The sequence below is a fragment of the Entelurus aequoreus genome, linkage group LG20 (genome assembly GCF_033978785.1).
Source record: "Entelurus aequoreus isolate RoL-2023_Sb linkage group LG20, RoL_Eaeq_v1.1, whole genome shotgun sequence".
Taxonomy (NCBI): Eukaryota; Metazoa; Chordata; class Actinopteri; order Syngnathiformes; family Syngnathidae; genus Entelurus; species Entelurus aequoreus.
In genome coordinates, this window is record NC_084750.1 from 46245700 (window position 1) to 46269024 (window position 23325).

Sequence of the window (23325 nt, forward strand, 5' to 3'; positions counted from 1 at the left end):
CCAATATGGCTCTTTCAACATTTTGGGTTGCCGACCCCTGCTCTAGACTCTCCCCTGCATGTTTCTGTTAAAGTCAGGCAACATTGGCCTGAGAGCATAATGTCCACTTGAAATCATTCCCATCCATTGGTTAGTTTGTCCCGCAGTGTCACCAGTAGTGATGGGTCCGGCAACACCGATGCATCGGCGCATGCGTCGAGCTCATAGAGCGATACCCTGTGTCGGTGCGCGTATCGCTTTTAGAAAGTCACGTGACCGAACACGAGCTGTTTTGGTCACGTGACCGCTCATGAGCTGTTCTGGTCACGTGACCGCTCATGAACTGTATCGCACTGACGCCTGCGCGCCAAACTGTGTTTATTAGGAAGCGGCGCAATGCGTGTTGTTGACGAACACCATTAGGGCCGCTTGTTGTCACTGTCACTCAAAGTTGCATTGCAAAATTACACAGAATAAATGTGTTTATTTTGTTTAGAATTCAGATGGGTTTGATTTGGTGCGCGGCATATATTGGCTGTGCGGCGCACGGTGTGCGCGGAGGACGCTTGAGCACTGCGCAATTGCGCAGGCGCGCACCTTAGAGGGAACGTTGCTCACAGGGCACAGAGGAGGTGTCAGTGCGATACAGTTCGCGTATCGGTCACGTGACCAAAGCAGCTCACGATCGGTCACGTGACTTTCTAAAAGCGGTACGCGCACCGACACAGGGTTTCGCTCTATGAGCTCGACGCATGCGCCGATGCATCTGTGTGGACCCATCACTACTGTTACTAGAGAAGGTACAGGAATGACGGCGTGGCGAAGTTGGTAGCGTGGCCGTGCCAGCAATCGGTTACTGGGGTTCAATCCCCACCTTCTACCATCCTAGTCATGATACATGTTCACATTATTTGACTGTATCTAAAAAATATATTTTTATTTAAATGAAGATATGAAATAATCCTAAATGAAATACAATGACTTGGTTTATATTATTGTATATACTAGGTCATAATATCAGTGTCAGTTGAGTCGGTCCATAGGTTGCCTGTAAGGATTTTTAATGTCCAGCAGATGGCAGTATTTAGTGACACAGTATCGACACAGTATCAATACAGTTTTGCAATGTGTCGAAACGCTTCATGAGGCCTCATCAACCCATCACTAGTCACCAGGAATCTTGTCTTGATTGCTGCATATTCAGGTCTGCTTTAATCACCCACACGGAAGCACGTTATGCCCTCATCAAGGTGGGACTTTTTTTCAAGCGCGTCAGCCCCTCAGAGTGTCATTATCTGTGTGTGTGCGTGTGCGTGTGCGTGTGTGTGTGTTTGCGTGCGTGCGTGCATTGAGTAATTCAATATTCTACAAGTTGCCTTTAAAGGATCTAGAGCAGGGGTCAGCAACCTTTTTGAAAGCAAGAGCTACTTCTTGGGTAGTGATTAATGCGAAGGGCTACCAGTTTGATACACACTTAAATAAATTGCCAGAAATAGCCAATTTGCTCAATTTACCTTTAACTCTATGTTATTATTAATAATTAATGATATTTACACTTAATTGAACGGTTTAAAAGAGGAGAAAACACGAAAAAAATGACAATTACATTTTGAAACATAGTTTATCTTCAATTTCGACTCTTTAAAATTCAAAATTCAACCGAAAAAAAGAAGAGAAAAACTAGCTCATTCGAATCTTTTTGAAAAAATTAAAAAAAGAATTTATGGAACATCATTAGTAATTTTTCCTGATTAAGATTAATTTTAGAATTTTGATGACATGTTTTAAATAGGTTAAAATCCAATCTGCACTTTGTTAGAATATACAACAAATTGGACCAAGCTATATTTCTAACAAAGACAAATCATTATTTCTTCTAGATTTTCAAGAATTTTTTTTAAAAAAGAAATTCAAAAGACTTTGAAATAAGATTTAAATTTGATTCTACAGATTTTCTACATTTGCCAGAATAATTTTCTTGCATTTTAATCATGATAAGTTTGAAGAAATATTTCACAAATATTATTCGTCGAAAAAACAGAAGCTAAAATGAAGAATTGTATTAAAATGTATTTATTATTCTTTACAATAAAAAATAAAAAAAATACTTGAACATTGATTTAAATTGTCAGGAAATAAGAGGAAGGAATTTAAAAGGTAAAAAGGTATATGTGTTTAAAAATCCTAAAATCATTTTTAAGGTTGTATTTTTTCTCTAAAATTGTCTTTTTGAAAGTTATAAGAAGCAAAGTAAAAAAAAAAAAATGCATTTATTTAAACAAGTGAAGACCAAGTCTTTAAAATATTTTCTTGGATTTTCAAATTCTATTTGAGTTTTGTCTCTCTTAGAATTAAAAATGTCGGGCAAAGCGAGACCAGCTTGCTAGTAAATAAATACAATTAAAAAAATAGAGGCAGCTCACTGGTAAGTGCTGCTATTTGAGCTATTTTTAGAACAGGCCAGCGGGCTACTCATCTGGTCCTTACGGGCTACCTGGTGCCCGCGGGCACCGCGTTGGTGACCCCTGATCTAGAATATCATTTTGTGGTGGTTACTGAGAAGGCTTTTTTTAATGAAAAGAAACATATTCCCAGTAGTACTCTACAGGGATCCAATGTCATCTTTAAAACTCCTCAAATAAGCACATTTAACGGTACAAATTCAACATAACACCCCAAAAAACTGTTTAACAAATAATGATATTGGATTTTTTTGTATAAATTGATATATTCGATTATGTATAATATATATTTTTAGAAGTGATATTACAGTAAATAGCATTTTTGTTTTGAATAAACATTTTTATATTTTAAAAATTCAATACAAACACTTAATTTTTTCAAAATAATGAAAAACTATTGTATTTTAGTATAAACTGATATAATCTATTATTATGTGTAATATAGATTTTTAGATGTAATATTACAAAATAGCATTTTTTAATTTTAATAAACTTTTAGATTCTAAAAATGTAATATAACTATTTTAATTGTTTAAAATGATAAGGAAAAATGATTAGATTTTAGTATAAGTTAATTCTTGTCTTTAAGTACATTATGTATTTTAAAATGGATGTATCAGTATGCAGCATTTTTTAAATAATCAAAACATATTGTGACCTTAATGTAAATTAAATTCATTTTTGTCATACACACTTGATACATTTAAATGGTGATATTGCAGTATATAGCACATTTAATTTATAATACTCAATTTGATTTTGACATGAATGTATTGTATTTAAGTTTATTACAGATTTTGATATTACTTACAGTGCTGTAGATTGTATTTATTTAATTATGAAATGACTATTGTTAATTGCATTTTATTTGTGCCTAACATCTCAAAGATGTTATATTTGATATTTCCCTATGCCAACACTTTTACTCAGAAATCTTTGAAAAACTTTGACTTCAACATGTATTATATATAATATAGGTGTAGATTTTATATTTCAGTATATAGCAATATTAAAAATTAGACTTGGACAAACTTTATTGATCCACAAGGGAAATTGTTCCACACTGTAGCTCAGTTGCAGAGGATTACGATTTTAATTTCAGTTAATATTGTCTATTATACATCATCCATCCATCTTCTTCTGCTTATCCGAAGTGGTGTCGCGGGGGCAGCAGCCTAAGCAGGGAAGCCCAGATTTCCCTCTCCCCAGCTACTTGGTCCAGCTCCTCCCGAGGGATCCCGGGCCAGCTGGGAGACTTAGTCTCTCCACCGTGTACTGGGTCTTCCCCGTGGCGCCCGGGGGGCATTCTGACCCGTATTATACATAATATAGATTGCTTATAAATTAGCACATAATTTTAATGTGAATATGTTTGTCTGCCTTATACAATACATTTTAAATGTAATATTAAAGGCCTACTGAAAGCCACTACTAGCGACCACGCAGTCTGATAGTTTATATATCAATGATGAAATCTTAACATTGCAACACATGCCAATACGGCCGGGTTAACTTATAAAGTGACATTTTTAATTTCCCGCTAAACTTCCGGTTGAAAAGGTCTATGTATGATGACGTATGCGCGTGACGTCAATAGTTAAACGGAAGTATTCGGACACCATTGTATCCAATACAAACTGCTCTGTTTTCATCTCAAAATTCCACAGTATTCTGGACATCTGTGTTGGTGAATCTTTTGCAATTTGTTTAATGGACAATGAAGACTGCAAAGAAGAAAGCTGTAGGTGGGATCGGTGTATTAGCGGCTGGCTGCAGCAACACAACCAGGAGGACTTTGACTTGGATAGCAGACGCGCTATCCGATGCTAGCCACCGACCGCACGGATGATCGCGGTGAAGTCCTTCGTCCTTCCGTCGATCGCTGGAACGCAGGTGAGCACGGGTGTTGATGAGCAGATGAGGGCTGGCTGGCGTAGGTGGAGCGCTAATGTTTTTATCATAGCTCTGTGAGGTCCCGTTGCTAAGTTAGCTTCAATGACGTCGTTAGCAACAGCATTGTTAAGCTTCGCCAGGCTGGAAAGTATTAACCGTGTCGTTACATGTCCATGGTTTAATAGTATTGTTGATCTTCTGTCCATCCTTCCAGTCAGGGGTTTATTTCTTCTGTTTCTATCTGCATTTAAGCACGATGCTATCACGTTAGCTCCGTAGCTAAAGTGCTTCGCCGATGTATTGTCGTGGAGATAAAAGTCACTGTGAATGTCCATTTCGCGTTCTCGACTCTCATTTTCAAGAGGATATAGTATCCCAGGTGGTTTAAAATACAAATCCGTGATCCACAATAGAAAAAGGAGAGAGTGTGGAATCCAATGAGCCAGCTTGTACCTAAGTTACGGTCAGAGTGAAAAAAGATACGTCCTGCACTGCACTCTAGTCCTTCACTCTCACGTTCCTCATCCACAAATCTTTCATCCTGGCTCAAATTAATGGGGTAATCGTCGCTTTCTCGGTCCGAATCGCTCTCGCTGCTGGGTAAACAACGGGGAAATGTGAGGAGCCTTTCAACCTGTGACGTCACGCTACTTCCGCTACAGGCAAGGCTTTTTTATCAGCGAGCAAAAGTTGCGAACTTTATCGTCGATGTTCTCTACTAAATCCTTTCAGCAAAAAAAAGGGCAATACCGCGAAATGATCAAGTATGACACATAGAATGGATCTGCTATCCCCGTATAATAAAAACATTTCATTTCAGTAGGCCTTTAAAGTATGTCTCACAACATCTGAGACTAAAATGAACATTATAGATTCAAATCATTATACAGAAGAAAGTCAAAAAAATGTCTTGCAATAATTGAATTTACAAGGTGAAACTAATATCATACAGACTCATAACATGCAAGTCAAAATATTTCAAGCCTTCTTTTGATGACCTTTATTATTATGCTTGCAGTGGACACCGGTGTAGAACGTCACTGCATCATAATAACAGCTGTGTGTAATATTCAATAATGGCAGTTATTGTATGTACAGTAAGTGTCTGCTGTTTGAGAGAATTGTGTGTTTGAAAGCTTTCAGTAGATCTTATTGCTCTAGTGCAAACACGACGCTCCCTCATCATTTGCTTCTGCACGCCGGTGCTTCCTTTTTCAAAATAAAACAATAAAGAAAGAAATCAAGTGTAATGGGCCTGCTGCATGTTATTAACGAGCAGAGGGAAGCAGGTAAACAATGGGGCAGCTTAACAGTCCGTTATTGGACACACAAATAGGAATAATAACAGGTAGTGCACATTGAAAACATATTCTCAGAAATCTGATGCATTCCCAAACGTATGCAAATACACCACATGTTTGTTGTTTCAATCAGTGAGCTCATTAGCTCCACTTGAAGTTTCAGCTCTCCAGCTTGGTAGGATGAGTGTGGTGTGGAAGAGCTGGAGAAGCCTGACCCGATTGCCTTCAGGGTCTACGACTCTTACTAAAAATGTTATTAGGTCTTTCAAAATAGTCAGTTCTGGTCATTTTACGTAAAAAAAACAACTAGCTGCTAAGTCTCCAGAAATGTACGCAATAAATAACAGTGGTTTCGTTTTTATTTCCACTGGTGCACTGTAAAAACAACAACTCTAGATTTTACGGTTAAAAAAAAAAACTGTCAGCTCACTCGCCTGAATTTTACTTTACCAATAAAAGTGTAACATATTTCCTGCACTGTAACAACAAGTGCTGTAAGTTTCACCACAACTAACTGCCATCTCAGGCACTACAAGTTTACTATAAAAATAACGTTTTTTTTATTTAATGTCAATTCTAATCAGATTTATTTACCAAGTGTGTTTAACACGTGTGTGTGTGTGTGTGTGTGTGTGTGTGTGTGTGTGTGTGTGTGTGTGTGTGTGTGTGTGTGTGTGTGTGTGTGTGTGTGTGTGTGTGTGTGTGTGTGTGTGTGTGTGTGTGTGTGTGTGTGTGCGTATAGATGCACTATATTGTCAAAAGTATTTGGCCACCTGCCTTGACTCACATATGAACTAGAAGTGCCATCCCATTCCTAACCCATAGGGTTCAGTATGACCTTTTGCAGCTATTACAGCTTCCACTCTCCTGGGAAGGCTGTCCACAAGGTTGCAGAGTGTGTTTATAGCGATTTTCCACCAGAAGCGCATTGGTGAGGTCACACACTGATGTTGGTGGAGAAGGCCTGGCTCTCAGTCTCCGTTCTAATTCATCCCAAAGGTGTTCTATTGGGTTCAGGTCAGGACTCTGTGCAAGCCAGTCAAGTTCATCCACACCAGACTCTGTCATCCATGTCTTTGTGGACCTTGCTTGGTGCACTGGTGCACAGTCGTGTTGGAAGAGGAAGGGGCCCGCTCCAAGCTGTTCCCACATGGAATTGTCCAAAATGTTTTGGTATCCTGGAGCATTCAAAGTTCCTTTCACTGGAACTAAGGGGCCAAGACCAACTCCTGAAAAACAACCCCACACCATAATTCCACAAAGCAGTCCGAAATGTAGCGTTCTCCTGGCAACCTCCAAACCCAGACTGGTCCATCAGATTGCCAGATGGAAAAGTGTGATTCAAAGGCGTCTCCACTGCTCTAGAGTCCAGTGGTGATGTCCTTTACACCACGTATGGTGATGTATGTCTTAGATGCAGCTGATCGGCCATGGAAAGCCTTTCCATGAAGCTCTCTGCGTACTGTACGTGGGCTAATTGGACGGTCACATGAAGTTTGGAGCTCTGTAGCAAGTGACTGTGCAGAAAGTCTTTGCACTATGCTGACCTCTCTGTGGCCTACCACTTGCTGGCTGAGTTGCTGTTGTTCCCTAACTCTTCACTTTTCTTAGAATAAAGTTGACTTTGGAGGAAATTTCAGGACTGGATTTGTTGCACAGGTGGCATCCTGTGACAGTTCCATGCTGGAAATCACTGAGAGCGGCCCATTCTTTCACAAATGTTTGTAGAACCAGTCTCCATGCCTAAGTGCTGGATTTGATACACCTGTGATTAGTGATTAGGACACCTGATTCTCATCATTTGGATGGGTGGCCAAATACTTTTGGCAATATAGTGTGTGTGTGTTTATATGTACATATAAATAATTTAGTTTTACAGTGTATATATTCATGAATATTTCTGAAATCATGCTTGACATAATGATTTATGATCCTCCAATATGTGTGTCCCAATACTTGAGTTCCCATCCTAGAAAGGACTTAGCAGACACACTCAAGTTATGTGACAATATGTCATATCAAGTTATGGTCGACATGTTACCGACCACCACTGGGACCCCTTAAAAGTCCTACCTTAGTGACTGTCCCAATTTCCCACAGCACTTGAAGGCACCGTCCCCCTCTCCCGTCCACTAACCTGACACATATTTGCAAAATCCAGGTGTGTTCGTTCCATTTTTCCAAAAGTGGACACGATCAGATGAAGGTGTTTCTATGGGTTTATTTACATTTATTATTATTTCTACGGGTTTATTTACATTTATTATTATTTCTATGGGTTTATTTACAGACAAACTATTTGACAAATGGGACTAATTTAGTGAGAGTGGGAGGGTGTCGGTTCACCATTGGTGTGTTATGGCCACTCTTCCTCCATGTGCTCCCATTCTGTCACCACTTTGTGTGTGTGTGTGTGTGTGTGTGTGTGTGTGTGTGTTGCACCAGCACACACCTGTTTTTGAATGTGACAAGGCTTACATAGCCTCCCCGTGTCCATTTATAGCACCGCCACACATTCAGTACACAGGCGGAATGTGACGCCGCCGCTCATTGTTACCTCCGCCAAGGACTATGTTTCCAACAGGTCATGTGGACCTTGGAAAAGGTCTGCCTTAGGGACGTGACCATCCAGCAGCCACCGATCAGTATTGGCTGGTTTTTGTGCAAAAGTCTGTGATGGCTATTGCTGATGAAGGACTTTTAGTGGCGACGGCAACAGGCGTGCTAATAGCTGAGCTAACTGCTGAGCTGGCTTGAAAGGACTCAACAAGTGAGTGCTTAGTTCAGTTGAGCAGGTTTGAACAGGAAATGAACACATATATGAATAAGTCGGAGAGAGGACTAGCATGGTCACAGTTGGTAAGAGGGTACAGATACCAAAGGTAATTGCAGTATTTCATCCACACTAGAGCGGATATTTTTATTTACTCCAAATGTTTACAGTGAATAATTCCCTGGACCCAAGAGAACTTGTAATAGTAGTTTTTACTTGTGTTTACTCATTTTGTACTATTGACTTTGTTTTGATCAAACAATTGTGTGTAATGAAGGAAAATAAGAAAGTAGTGTGGATATTGTTTGTTACCCCAGATTTTCACCGCATGCAAACCGACCGCGGAACCATTTTTATTCAAGTCAATGTGTCCGTTTCCAGCGCTAAATACGCGCAATTTAGCTGAAATCTGCTTGTGTTGGACAGGAAGTAATGCAAAAACACAAACGATCCGGTTTAGTTTCAAAATAAAAGACTTACCGTATTTCCTTGAATTGCCGCCGGGAATATAGTATTCGCCTGCCTAGAATTACAGCCGGGTCAAACTCGTTTCCCAAAATAATTAGCGCATGCTTGGCACTTCCGCCGGGTCAAATATGAGTCATTAAATGACTCCCGCCTCTTGGTGGTAGAGGGTGCTAGTGATCCTTCTTGCGACTACCAGTACTGCAGAAGAAGACAACAAGCAGCAAGCGTGAGTAGCGATTGTTTGCTTGCACTTTTACCATGGAGGATTACATATCTGAAATAAAACAGTTTTCTAAACTGGACTTTCAATCGAAGCAGGAGGTAATAATTAAAGGAATATCTCCAGAGACTTTTAGAACTGAAGAAAGATAAGGAAGACTGCCTTTGATCAGAAGCAGCTGCACATGGACATCATTTAAAAGTAAAGGTAAGACCATAATAACGTTTTTTTTATTAAATGTGCTTTTCATGATAAGGTAAGCGCATGCTTGCCCATCCCGCATGCTTTTGGTAAGCGCAGGAGTGAGAAGAGGTTTTAAATTAATTGGCGCCCCTGCGGCTATTCAAGGAAATACGGTAGTTTTAAAGGCGGATCATATTTTACACTTTGAAAGGTTCTAATGGGACATGAAGTCCATTTGTTAAGTTAAGTTAAAGTACCAATGATTGTCACACACACACTAGGTGTGGCCATATTATTCTCTGCATCACCCTTGATCAGGTGAGGGGAGAGCAGTGAGCAGCAGCGTGGCCGCGCCCGGGAATCATTTTTGGTGATTTAACCCCCAATTCCAAGCCTTGATGCTGAGTGCCAACCAGGGAGGTAATGGCTCCCATTTTTATAGTCATTGGTATGACTCGGCCGGGGTTTGAACTCAGGGTGGACACTAACCACTAGGTCAGAGGTTTTCAGACTATATCTGCTGTATAGTGCTGTATAGTGCTCCCCCTCTGGTCAACATATGAAATAACAAGTGTGTGTAAACATTTGAAGTGCTCCCCCCCTCTGGTCAACATATGAAATAACAAGTGTGTGTAAACATTTGAAGTGCTCCCCCCCTCTGGTCAACATATGAAATAACAAGTGTGTGTAAACATTTGAAGTGCTTCCCCCCTCTGGTCAACATATGAAATAACAAGTGTGTGTAAACATTTGAAGTGCTCCCCCCTCTGGTCAACATATGAAATAACAAGTGTGTGTAAACATTTGAAGTGCTCCCCCCCCTCTGGTCTACATATGAAATAACAAGTGTGTGTAAAAATTTGAAATGCGCCCCCTTTGGCCAAAATTGATGAAAAGGATCAAGTAAATATGTAAATAGAGACATACTGAAATAACTTGAAGTAAATAATAAAACCAATTACAAACACAAAATTCCCAAAAATAAATGAACTAAAAGCAGTTTTTTTCTCACAATGTGTTGATTTTTTTCTTATAAAATTGGGAACAATTTCTTATATTCTTTCTGTTTCTGTAATATTGCAATATTTTCTCGTAAAATTATGACTTTTTTTTAATTTAGAATTATTACTTTTTAATGCAAAATGGTGACATTTGTCATAAAATTCGGACTTGTATCACAATATTGCCAATGTTCTTGTTGTTCTTGTAAAACAGTGACATTTTTTGAGTAAAATGATGACTTTTGTCATAATTTTGCCAAGTAAAATTCCGATTATTATTATAATATTGCCAAAATGTTAGTTTCCTTATACAATTGTGACTTTTGTTGAGTAAACTTACGACTCTCTTCATAAAATCGCCAAAATGTTTTGCTTTTCTTGTAAAATTGGGACTGTTGTTGAGTAAAATTCCAACTTTTATCATAATATTGCACAAATGTTCAGTTTTTCTTCGGAGGTCTCAAGAAGGTAACAAATACAAGAGTGTGTGTGTGAAGCCAGTTCATTAGCGTAGTCTTTATTAGCATGAAGGCAGGCCTGGTTAGTTTGCTCCACATGTTCCCTCCCAGTCAAGTAAAGCCAGCATGGAGTGTATGATACATTACAATATCTACACTGAATGACACGGAATTTCTAGAAGAATCTTTTTGAGCACACCCTTCCGGTCACAAGATGCAGAATGAGCAACAGTGACAACACGTCACACTTTTACAAAGAATGTCCAGAAAAATGGCAATGTTGTATGTCCATCATTAGTGTTACTATCAACATCTATTCAATAGACAAGCCACACAAAATATAAATTGCCACCAAAAAAACATTTAAATTGGTGATTTGCTGATAAATAAATAGGACGTGTTCGTTGTGTTTTAATCAGTTTGTAGCGTAGGGCCCTATGATCGCCACCTTAACCAAGTTGCACAATTGGCCAATAAAACGGAATAACAATGCTATTAAACGCGGAATTGAACGTCGTCTGAGTAAAATGCTGTCATTGTGAGGAGAAAGAATGTTTGTTTGGGGAAATCATGTTCAGGCAGTCGCTCTTTAGCCGGCTGAAAAAAAACTACTAAACTCATCTCTTACTCAAACAGCTGTACAGCCAAGTGACTTCTACGTCTCAGGTTATACATATAAGTGTGTGTGTGTGTGTGTGTGTGTGTATGTGTGTGTAAATGTATGTGTTTATATGTATGTATATACTGTATGTATATGTGGTTATATGTATATGTATGTGTGTATGTATGTGTGTATATATATATATATGTATGTATGTATGTATATATATATATATATATATATATATATATATATATATATATATATATATATATATATATATATATATATATATATATATACACTACCGTTCAAAAGTTTGGGGTCACCCAAACAATTTAGTGGAATAGCCTTCATTTCTAAGAACAAGAATAGACTGTCGAGTTTCAGATGAAAGTTCTCTTTTTCTGGCCATTTTGAGCGTTTAATTGACCCCACAAATGTGATGCTCCAGAAACTCAATCTGCTCAAAGGAAGGTCAGTTTTGTAGCTTCTGTAAGGAGCTAAAGTGTTTTCAGATGTGTGAACATGATTGCACAAGGGTTTTCTAATCATCAATTAGCCTTCTGAGCCAATGAGCAAACACATTGTACCATTAGAACACTGGAGTGATAGTTGCTGGAAATGGGCCTCTATACACCTATGTAGACATTGCACCAAAAAGCAGACATTTGCAGCTAGAATAGTCATTTACCACATTAGCAATGTATAGAGTGTATTTCTTTCAAGTTAAGACTAGTTTAAAGTTATCTTCATTGAAAAGTACAGTGCTTTTCCTTCAAAAATAAGGACATTTCAATGTGACCCCAAACTTTTGAACGGTAGTGTATATATATATATATATATATATATATATATATATATATATATATATATATATATATATATATATATATATATATATAATTTTTTTAATTTTTTTTATATATACAAATGTTATGGCTACTTGTTGTCCAAAAGCCAAATGGAAAGCACAGGAAAAAAAACATTGTGCTAAAGCTAATGCTAATAATAAGCAGCTGGCTGCTGATGTTGTTGAGGCGACCACTGATGTCGGGGATTGTAGCGTCTTAAACATCATTGCTAAATATATGATAACGTGACCGCTTCCAATACAATAGTTATAATAACTGATACATCATGGTTTTATACTTTAAAGCACTTATTGCTACATTATGTTACATTATAAATAAACAATAAATGGTTGGACTGTCTAAATTGTCCAATAATGTATTGTATCAACACATGTAAGGACTTTTTGCATTTAATTGCAAGGTCAGAGCTTAAAGAGCTATATGTAAGTTTTATTTTACAAGATATTTCAGTAGTAACCACAACTGATAAATGTAAAAGGTAGTTTATCGGGACTCATGCTATTGTGGGGTGTTAAAAAAAGAACAAGTCACACCAAACCAAAAGGAAAACCTTTTCCCAAAAGCGCAATAAGATCAGGGGCCGTACTTATCAAGCTTCTTAGAATTACTCCTAAGAAGTCTGCTAAGAGTTGACTTAAGAGTAAATCAATTCTTGGCTGAAAGCTGCACTTAAAAGTTAGTTATCAAGCGTCTTACTCACACTTTCAGCGAAGTGTAGGACTGAATCTTAAGTGTCACACTCAGAGCTGAATTACGACATTACTATGTGCCGTAAACGCAATTTTAGGTGACGTCATTTCTGTGTCCATAGAAATGACCAATCACGGAAGGGAATCCGTTGTCTAAGAATAAAGAAATATCTTGGAAATATTGAAGTGGACAATGGGAGTGTATATTTTGACAATAAACTACAAAATAATACAAAACAAACTAGTCCCCGCCGGCACTCACGCTACCGCTCCCTCTCTTCTCTTCTCTCGCCCACACACTCACTGACGTCACTCACCTCACGGCCACACACATACGCTACTGTCATAACATTTTCTTTCCAATTCATTAATTAGGCAACTAATTTGAAACTGGTGTGGGTGGCTCTATATATACTAGCCCACTGCAGACACATGCAGAAATCAACAAGGAATCGAAAAGTATTAAATCTGTGACAAAAATAATATCCGCTCTGTCTAAACGATACCGTTTGATCAGCTGCTCGTCATCAAAAAAAACAACAACATTGTTCCGTTCCCTGAACGTTGGCGCACGTCTCTCTCGCCTCAGTGCCATCCCCTGCTGGCAACTCCTAACCACTTAAGACACCTCTGAAGGTCTCTTAAATATCGTGGAGAGTAGGAGTGATTCTTAGACTTAAGAACGTTGATAAAAAGCTTTTATTCTTAAGTTTGAGAGTAGGACTAAATTTCGCAAATTCTCAGGACTTAAGTGTAAAATGGCACTCTAAGAAGCTTGATAAGTACGGCCCCAGAACCATAAATACCCAATAAATAGGTTAAATATAATTTATTTCTTGGACTGATATTTTTAATTTGCGTTTTAATGTATTTGATATATTAGAACAAATGTTTTCATGTTGGTGAATTTACTTGAAAAACATTTCTACTTTATTTGACATGTTAGCTTCAAAGTGTGTGGGAAGCAAAGAGTTAATTAGATATAAATAGCAGCCCCAAAGCCCACAACAACACAGGCATGCTGGTAAAGTCATCAAGGCAGAGTTAGATGAATGAAACATCTAAATATTGAGACTGCTGTGATCCCGTGTGTCCTCTGACAAAAAGGACAACATCTGGCTTTTTTCGCTCATATCAGCATAAATAGATTATGGGCCATTACGGACATTACATTTACCAGCTGGATGAAGATCCCAATTTGACACAAACACTCCAATGCTAAAATAATATTCCTAATCTCCTCATCTTTGAATGGTGATTCATATGAAGTTTGCATTCACAACAACTAGTCAATCATGTTTCCATAAATCCTTTGACATTTTGGGATTTTTGTTTCCAACGTGTCAACATGTGCTGGAAGTTGGAGTCCTCAGGACCCCCGAGGCCAGGGATGCTAATTACTTTTGGAAATGCCAAGCAAGTTTTCATCGTACACCAGAAAGTCCGTTTCCAGTGAAATATTTGGACGTGTTTTGGGATGGCATAAAAAAAAAAAAAAAATGCCCTCCTGTTTTTCATTTAAAAATGCTCATTTTTAATGATCCAAACAGCAGAAAGAGAAACATGTAATTGTCATGTTGACATTTATGGGGCTGTCCACAATGTTTCATGAAATCAATCAAGATTAGCCTGTTAGTTGTTTGGTTTTCTTAGCCAAAGTTTGAAGAGGATTCATAAAATGGTTCTCCTCACCAGGAATAAAAATAACCTACTGAAACCAGGAAGTAGCCAACAAACAAACAGCATTCCACAACTTTTTCACAAGAATTTGACAATTTTGCTGTTTGAGTTAGTATAGAAGCATTTCATATCACCCAACCTCATCACTTTTATTTATTCTTCATAAACCAGGAAGTAGTCTGCCATTTTTAGCTAAAAGCTGGCAAATAAATACACAGTTAAATCAATTTGTTCCCACTTTTGTTGGCATAATTGAGCTTCTCTCTTTGTGGTTTCAGTCTTCATGTAAATGTTCTTCCTCTGCTACGACATTGCAGCTTTTCTTTACTTAACACAATTGGAAAGTTAAGTTCAAGTTAAAGTAGCAATGATTGTCACACATTAGGTGTGGTGAAATGGTCCTCTGCATTTGACCCATCCCTTGTTCACCCCCTGGGAGGTGAGGGGAGCAGTGAGCAGCAGCAGTGGCCGTGCCCGGGAATTACTTTTGGTGATTCAACCCCCAATTCCAAGCCTTGATGCTGAGTGCCAAGCAGGGAGGTAATGGCTCCCATTTTTATAGTCTTTGGTATGACTCGGCCGGGGTTTGAACTCACAACCTACCCATCTCAGGGCGGACACTCTAAATAACCAGGAAGTAGCCTGCAATGCTAGCTAGCAAACTCATAAATGCATTGCACAATTTCTTTGTTGTATTTTCTCTTTTCATCGTTCGTTGGATCGTTTTTTCCCGCCTGCTGTAGAATGCAAAGAAAAAGGTACTATCTTGTCTATTTATACAACAACATCATTCTCCAACAACCAGGAAGTAGCTTGCGAGCTAGCAAAATGAACTAAAATACAGCGTTCTATTTTGTTGTTGCAATTTTTCTCATTTTGATGGTTGGTGGATGTCCTGTGAGTCGATGATGTCATCCTCCAAGAAGCAGGAAGTAGCATGCTAAGCTAGTTAATTGACAAACACAAATGCAACGTTCAATCGTTTTGCCGTTTTTGTGAGAATTGATGTTCCCTTTTATGATGTAAAACAGTCTTTATGTATCCATCCATCCATCTTCTTCCGCTTATCCGAGGTTGGGTCGCGGGGGCAGCAACCTAAGCAGGGAAACCCAGACTTCCCTCTCCCCAGCCACTTCGTCCAGCTCCTCCCGGGGGATCCCGAGGCGTTCCCAGGCCAGCCGGGAGACATAGTCTTCCCAACGTGTCCTGGGTCTTCTCCGTGGCCTCCTACCGGTCGGACGTGCCCTAAACACCTCTCTAGGGAGGCGTTCGGGTGGCATCCTGACCAGATGCCCGAACCACCTCATCTGGCTCCTCTCCATGTGGAGGATGTGGAGTCTTTATGTACTCAGTTATATTCCAAGAACCAGGAAGTAGCCTGCTAGGTTAGCTAACAAGCGCATAAACAAAAATTCAGCATTCAGATTTTTTAATTCCCGTTTTTGTTTCGATTTAGTTTCACTTTTTGATGTTTGACATAACTTTTCTCCCTGGGCTCTGTGGTAGAGTCCTGCCTGTCTTCAAGTAGCTTGCTATGCTAGTTTGCCAACAAATGGAAGCCTCATCCTTTGCGGTGCGAGCTCCGTCTGTCTACACCTACAATAACGTTGTTAGGGTTAGGGTTGGACTTGAAAGGTCTTGCTCCGCTAGCTAGCAAACAAATACGTCACGCCAGCATTTGCCGGATGATAAAATAGCCTTGGAAGCATGCAGTGTTTGTAGTGGTTCATTCACTTGAAGTCATTAGCCATACCGCTTGATGTAAGGTGGCACACTTGATATGAAAAAGGAGGACGCAACACAATAATACATGCACACAAACCCACACTAATAATGACATGAATGAACAACAAATTGAAGTGACAATCCAAACAATACCCCGTTTGTAGACATGACAGCCATGGAAGCACATCAGAGAAAACACAATCCAGTGAAAAGATTGCGATATAAAATCTAATCCATTATTATTATTATTATTATAAAAGTACTGCCGAGCTAAGTTAACAAGATAGCATCTGAGTGCGGACTCGCTGACGTCACTTGGCAACAAGCACCGCCTTTTAAAGGTACACTCTGCTCTCATGAAACGTCTCTCGACTGCAAATGCCAGCTATTTGAAGTTAGTTGACGCATTTATGACGTGTTTTAGTTATTAATGACATTTATTTCAGAGTATGTCCGTTAGTAATTCACTTACATTTTTGGTAAATCAACAAGGAACCCTAGTTACTTTTTAAAAGAACACATTTATTCTTTGATTTGAGATCAACTAAACTTATTCTATTTTTTGACACAAGCCATCATCACATACTTCACTTTTTCCTCATTATCAGCTTTTGAAGTGCTCACTTTCTGAGGCTTTTTTTAACCTTCCTGACTTTGTTTCCCCTTCCTTTTCCTCTCCATTCTTCCCCTTGCCCACCTTTTTAATGCTGCTGCTATTTGACATTTCATTCTTTTCTTTTCATTTATTATCTCCTTTTTCAATCCTGTCCTCTTCCAACTCCACACCATCTTCTGTCTCCCTCACACACACGCACACACACACACACACACACACACACGCAAGCACGCACGCACGCACACACACACACACACACACACACACACACACACACACACACACACACACACACATTCTTGTATGTGTTACCTTCTTGAGACCTGAGAAAGATGCCTCCCTCTTTAGGACCAGCCTTTCTGGATATATAAAGAAGTGTATTTACAACATTAATAATATATACATACTATGCACATACAAAAAAGCTTGTTGTAAAAAATTATTTGGATTTTCACAAGAAAAAGGTCACAATTTCACAAGAAAAAATATAATTTGGGCAGTAGTATAATAAATGTCATAATTTTGACAAGAAAAACTGAACATTTGTGCAATATTATGATAAAAGTTGGAATTTTACAAGAAAAACTTAAACTTTTGCCAATTTTATGAAAAGAGTTGGAATTTTACTCGACAAAAGGTCAATTTTCTAAGAAAACTTAAACATTTTGGCAATATTATAATAATCTGAATTTTACCAAAAAAAATTCACTATTTTACAAGAACAACAACAAAATTGGCGATATTGCGATAAAAGTCAGAATTTTACATGACAAATGTCGCCATTGTGCATTAAAAAGTAACAATTTTATGAGAAAATATTGCAATATTACAGAAACAGAAAGAATTTGAGAAATTGTTCTCAATATTATAAGAAAAATGTCGACACATTGTGAGAAAAAGACTGCTTTTAGTTCTTTTTTTTTTGTTGAATTTTTTGTTTGTAATTGTTTTTTAATCTTCATTATTTACTTAATTATTATTACAGTATGTCTATATATATATATATATATATATATATATATATATATATATATATATATATATATATATATATATATATATATATATATATATATATATATATATATATATATATATATATATATATATATATACCGTATTTTTCGGACTATAAGTCACAATTTTTTTCATAGTTTGGCCAGGGGTGTGACTTATACTCAGGAGCGACTTATGTGTGAAATGATTAACACATTAGCGTAAAATATCAAATAATATTATTTATCTCATTCACGTAAGAGACTAGACCAGGGGTCGGCAACCCGCGGCTCTAGAGCCGCATGCGGCTCTTTAGCGCCGCCCTAGTGGCTCTCTGGAGCTTTTTCAAAAATGTATGAAAAATGGAAAAAGATGAGGGGAAAAAAATATATTTTTAGTTTGAATATGGTTTCTGTAGGAGGACAAACATGACACAAACCTCCCTAATTGTTATAAAACACACTGTTTGTATTAAACATGCTTCACTGATTCAAGTGTTTGGCGAGCGCCGTTTTGTCCTACTAATTTTGGCGGTCCTTGAACTCACCGTAGTTGTTTACATGTACAATTTCTCCGACTTTCCAGGACGTGTTTTATGCCACTTCTTTTTCTGTCTCATTTTGTCCACCAAACTTTTAACGTTGTGCCTGAATGCACAAAGGTGAGTTTTGTTGATGTTGACTTGTGTGGAGTGCTAATCAGACATATTTGGTCACTGCTTGACTGCAAGCTAATCGATGCTAACATGCTATTTAGGCTAGCTATATGTACATATTGCATAATTATGCCTCATTTGTAGCTATATTTGAGGTAATTTAGTTTCCTTTAAGTCCTCTTAATTCAATTTATATCTCATGACACACTATCTGTATGTAATATGGCTTTTCATTTTTTGCGGCTCCAGACAGATTTGTTTTTGTATTTTTGGTCCAATATGGCTCTTTCAACATTTTTGGGTTGCCGACCCCTGGAGTAGACGTATAAGATTTCATGGGATTTAGCGATTAGGAGTGACAGATTGTTTGGTAAACGTATAGCATGTTCTATGTGTTATAGTTATTTGAATGACTCTTACCATAATATGTTACGTTAACATACCAGTTGGTTATTTATGCCTCATATAACGTACACTTATTCAGCCTGTTGTTCACTATTCTTGATTTATTTTAAATTGCCTTTCTAATGTCTATTCTTGCTGTTGGCTTTTATCAAATACATTTCCCCAAAAAATGTGATTTATACTCCAGTGCGACTTATATATGTTTTTTCCCTTCTGTATTATGCATTTTCGGCCGGTGCCACTTATACCCCAAAAAATACGGTATATACTGTATATATATATATATATATATATATATTTTTTTTTTTTTAAATTATTTTATTTATTTTATTTATTTATTTTTGGGCCAAAGGGGGCGCATTTCTTACACACACTTGTTATTTCATATGTTAACCAGAGGGGGAGCATTTCAAATGTTTACACACACTTGTTATTTCATGTGTTGACCAGAGGGGGAGCACTTTTAAAAGCGACACACAGTCCCTCCTTTTTGGGAGCGCCCTCATTTTGATGGATGTCACCACAAATGAGACATTGTCTATTAGATGCAATGTTATTGATTTATGTCATCACAAAGATACTTTTCCTTCTTCATGTCTCAAGAAGGGCAGAAATACAAGAACACATACACACACACACACACTTTCTCCCCCCCGCTCCCCCACATTGGTACACACCCTCTCTCTCTTTCCTTTCACACACTCTTTTCCCTCCCTCCCAGCTCCACACATTCCCTCCCTCCCAGTCCTCATCTGCACCTCATGCTGTCAACATGCTGCCTGCTGCCACCGAGCCACTTTATACGCCAAACAAGAGGTGGTAGAACACCCCCACGCCCCCTTCCTCCTCCTCCAAAAAAAAAAAGAGCCCCTTCTAATAATGCAGTCCTGAGAAGATGTGAGGGAGGAAGTGCTGGCATCTTGTTCATCTGTCACATTGGAGCAAACTTTTTGGGAGGAAAAGGACCCATGTGGGAGGAGGCCCTGTGGAGCCGCGGACGCTACCTGCTGGAGAAGAGCGATGGCGGCGAGAGCGGCGAGGGTCCCGACAGCCTGGGAGCAGAGGGCTTCCAAGGCGAGGCGGCCACGGAGGCGGAGAAGCCCCAGGACTGGCTCTACGAGTCCTACAACCGCATGAGCCAGCAGCATCCGCTCGTCGTCTTCCTGCTGCTCATCGTCATGGGAACCTGCCTGGCGCTGCTGGTGGTCTTCTTCGCCTCGGGACTGGTGAGTGAGGAAATGAGTACTTGTCCAACTTTTCATGAGAGCTGCCTTCCACCATTCTTAATACACTCAGTCACATTTGAACAAGAAATAGGATTTTATTGCTGTGAAACTTGCACAACCAAACACAAACTATTGTTATGGTAAAACAATGATGTCAGTATTTGTTCATGTAATGATCAAATACACAGAAATAATGGAATAGAGTCGTCCTTTGCCGCTTCAGCATATCGCACATTTTCTTAAGGTTGTGGGCCAAAAATCAAGCAAAGAAATGGCTAAATGACCTAAAAACATCAATACTACAGTAGCCAATCAGAGCGCACTGTTCAGCATCATGGCCACTGATTGGCTGAGCCTCAGGCAGCATGACCATAGTGGATTAAAGGTGACTAAAGGAAGTTAGTCCATGTCAGAATGTATTCAGAAGGTGGTAACAGGATCTCTATTAAAGGTATAAATCATCATTTTCTTTGTTATCGCCATGTATGAACTGTCCATCCATCCATTTTCTACCGCTTGTCCCTTTCGGGGTGGCGGGGGGGTGCTGGAGCCTATCTCAGCTGCAAGGCGGGGTACACCCCGGACAAGTTGCCACCTAATTAACCACAATATTTGAGGCAAAACTATTATGAATATCTCATATTTTGAATACAGGAAAAACTCGCTCTCTCCAAAAAACGTAATAAAACAAAAATAAAGAGGTGTACTTCAAGAAAAAGCAAGGGCAGCAACAATCGTGTCCTTCTAATCATTTGAATACAAACTACCAAACAGACGGCTTTTCCAAATGTCTTTGTCAGTGTGAAGTGAAACCTGCAGCTCATTTCTGTAGTGGCCGCAGCCTATTTTCAAAATGATATTACCACCAAAAATAAAAAGCTAACAGGTACAATGTAATGAAAATAATTGCAATATTGACAATAATACCTTTAAAACTGTCATTCCTCAAAAAATAATAACTTATAAACAACGCATTATTCAGAAGTTGATTTACGTGTTGAAAGTAAGAAGAAATATTTATTGAAGTATGACTAATTGTTTTACACTTTTATGAGTGGGGGGCCTTTTGGATCCTCAAGATCTTTAGTAAGATTGTTTTTAGTGTCATAATAATGAACCACAAGCAATGTTGTTATCATTTATTGACCAATTTGTGGCTCCAATGACATCACGTCAGATATTCCATTTTGAGGGAAATATTGCTTATTTTGTGTTTTTGCCATAAAAAACAGGGTTGTCTTTGGGAAAAAAAAGGTATAAAACATAAAAAAAAACTTTATGGCGAAGGATAGATCTGAAGTTGATCTATTGGTACCGCATTTTCCCGACTACAGAGCGCACCGTTATAAAAGCCGCACCCAAAAATTGTTAGAAAAAAAAATGTTTCCATATATTAGCCGCACCGGACCATAAGCTGCACATATATACGTCGTGAAATGACTTATTTACACAGAAAGATTCTGTAAATATCTATTTACATACCTTAATTGTTTCCAAATGGTGTCTGTATAACGGCAGTAAAACAGCAGATCAGACAAAACAGAAATGATTGTCATGGACTCACTAGCTGCAGAAGCTAGCTCTCCGATCAGCTAAACGGACTCAATAACTCCATGCTGAAGTCTTAATGAATTAAATGAGGAATTTGTCAAACTGAAACAATACGAAAAGAATGTTGTTGTAAGTCAATAATACTAACACTATATAATATGCTAACACGTTACCAAATTACCATGAATTGATTAACGTGGACCCCGACTTAAACAAGTTGAAAAACTTATTGGGGTGTTACCATTTAGTGGTCAGTTGTACAGAATATGTACTGTACTGTGCAATCTACTAATAAAAGTTTAAGTCAATCAATCAATCAAAACGTAAATGTGTTAGCATATTAGCTAATGCTAATGACGCTAGCTTCATAACATTACGATAGCATGAACATGAAAACACTCCGACAGACATCACACATGGGACAGTTTAGTAAGTAAGAAATGTTGTAGTTATATTGTAAAAGTCACAATCGTTGCTTGGAGTGATGAATGAAGAAACCATACGACTGTTACACCCCCACGAGGAAGAAGAAAACATGTCCCCCACTCTGCGCAAATACAAACAGTGTTATTTGTCTATAAAATTGTTGTAAGTACACCTCCGTATAACATTGTATCTACATTAATATGAAAGAAAACAAAACTTAAATATAGATCAGCTTACAACAAAAAAATAACTTCATTAACATTATTTGTTTGTTTATAACGGAAAAGATTTAAAAAGCATCAATTTTCCTGAAATTTAAAATAAAATCCTCATTCAAACTATAAACATTTTTGACCGATTTGAACCATTTGATACTAAAAAATGAAATGTAATAAAGTCAATAAATGATAATGATCCATTCCATCATTTAATTCCACATACTGATATGCTAAAAGTCTTTAGCGTTGTGCGTGCATACAAATGTTACATTTCCATTCTTTTGTTGAGAGAATTGTTGTACCTTCTTGGCTGGCAGGTTATAGTTTGCTTTGTACATCATTGAAAGTCAATATTCTCGATCCAATAAATAGTTTGTATGTTCTTTACATCCAACATGGTGTATTATCCTCGTTGACCCTTTTTGGAGCACCGTTAGTTGGATGAGTGTCAGGTTGAAACGTGCTCAGTTCACAACCAACAACATTACACATGAACATTGTGCTGATTGACAAATCTAAGTACTTTAAAGCAGGTGTATGTTTAATCAAGTTACAATTAATAATAATAAGCGGTAGAAAATGGATGGATGGTCTTTTGTCTGCTGGCATGAATTCCTGCAATCCCTGCAGGCGCCTTTACTTTAACATGGCGTGGTCAGTGTGTGACATACGTGACTGATGTTTGGTTTTTTGCCTTTAATGATGTACGCCAACATAAGAGGGTGATGAGCGCCACTTTAGAAATCCCAACAGTGTGTTGGCCAAGTGGTTTAGGAGAGCAGTTCACGGCTGCGTGGGCGGCGATGCCTTTGTCAAGTGAAAACTATTGTTTGGACCATAAACACTCTCCATTGTCCACGCAAATGCACTGTATACACACACTTATTCCCTTTTATTATGGTCAGCTTTTCCCCCATTCTTTGG

The 23325-nt window shown here is 38.2% G+C and overlaps 1 protein-coding gene across 1 annotated transcript in view; it reads left to right on the forward strand.

The window, feature by feature from the left end:
• Positions 1–23325, forward strand: part of adcy2b (adenylate cyclase 2b (brain)) — a 142052-nt gene that overhangs the window by 12319 nt on the left and 106408 nt on the right. The window contains exon 3 of the mRNA XM_062030169.1: positions 19702–20206. Coding sequence (XP_061886153.1) covers positions 19702–20206 — 505 coding nt within the window. The remainder of the gene's footprint in view (positions 1–19701; positions 20207–23325) is intronic.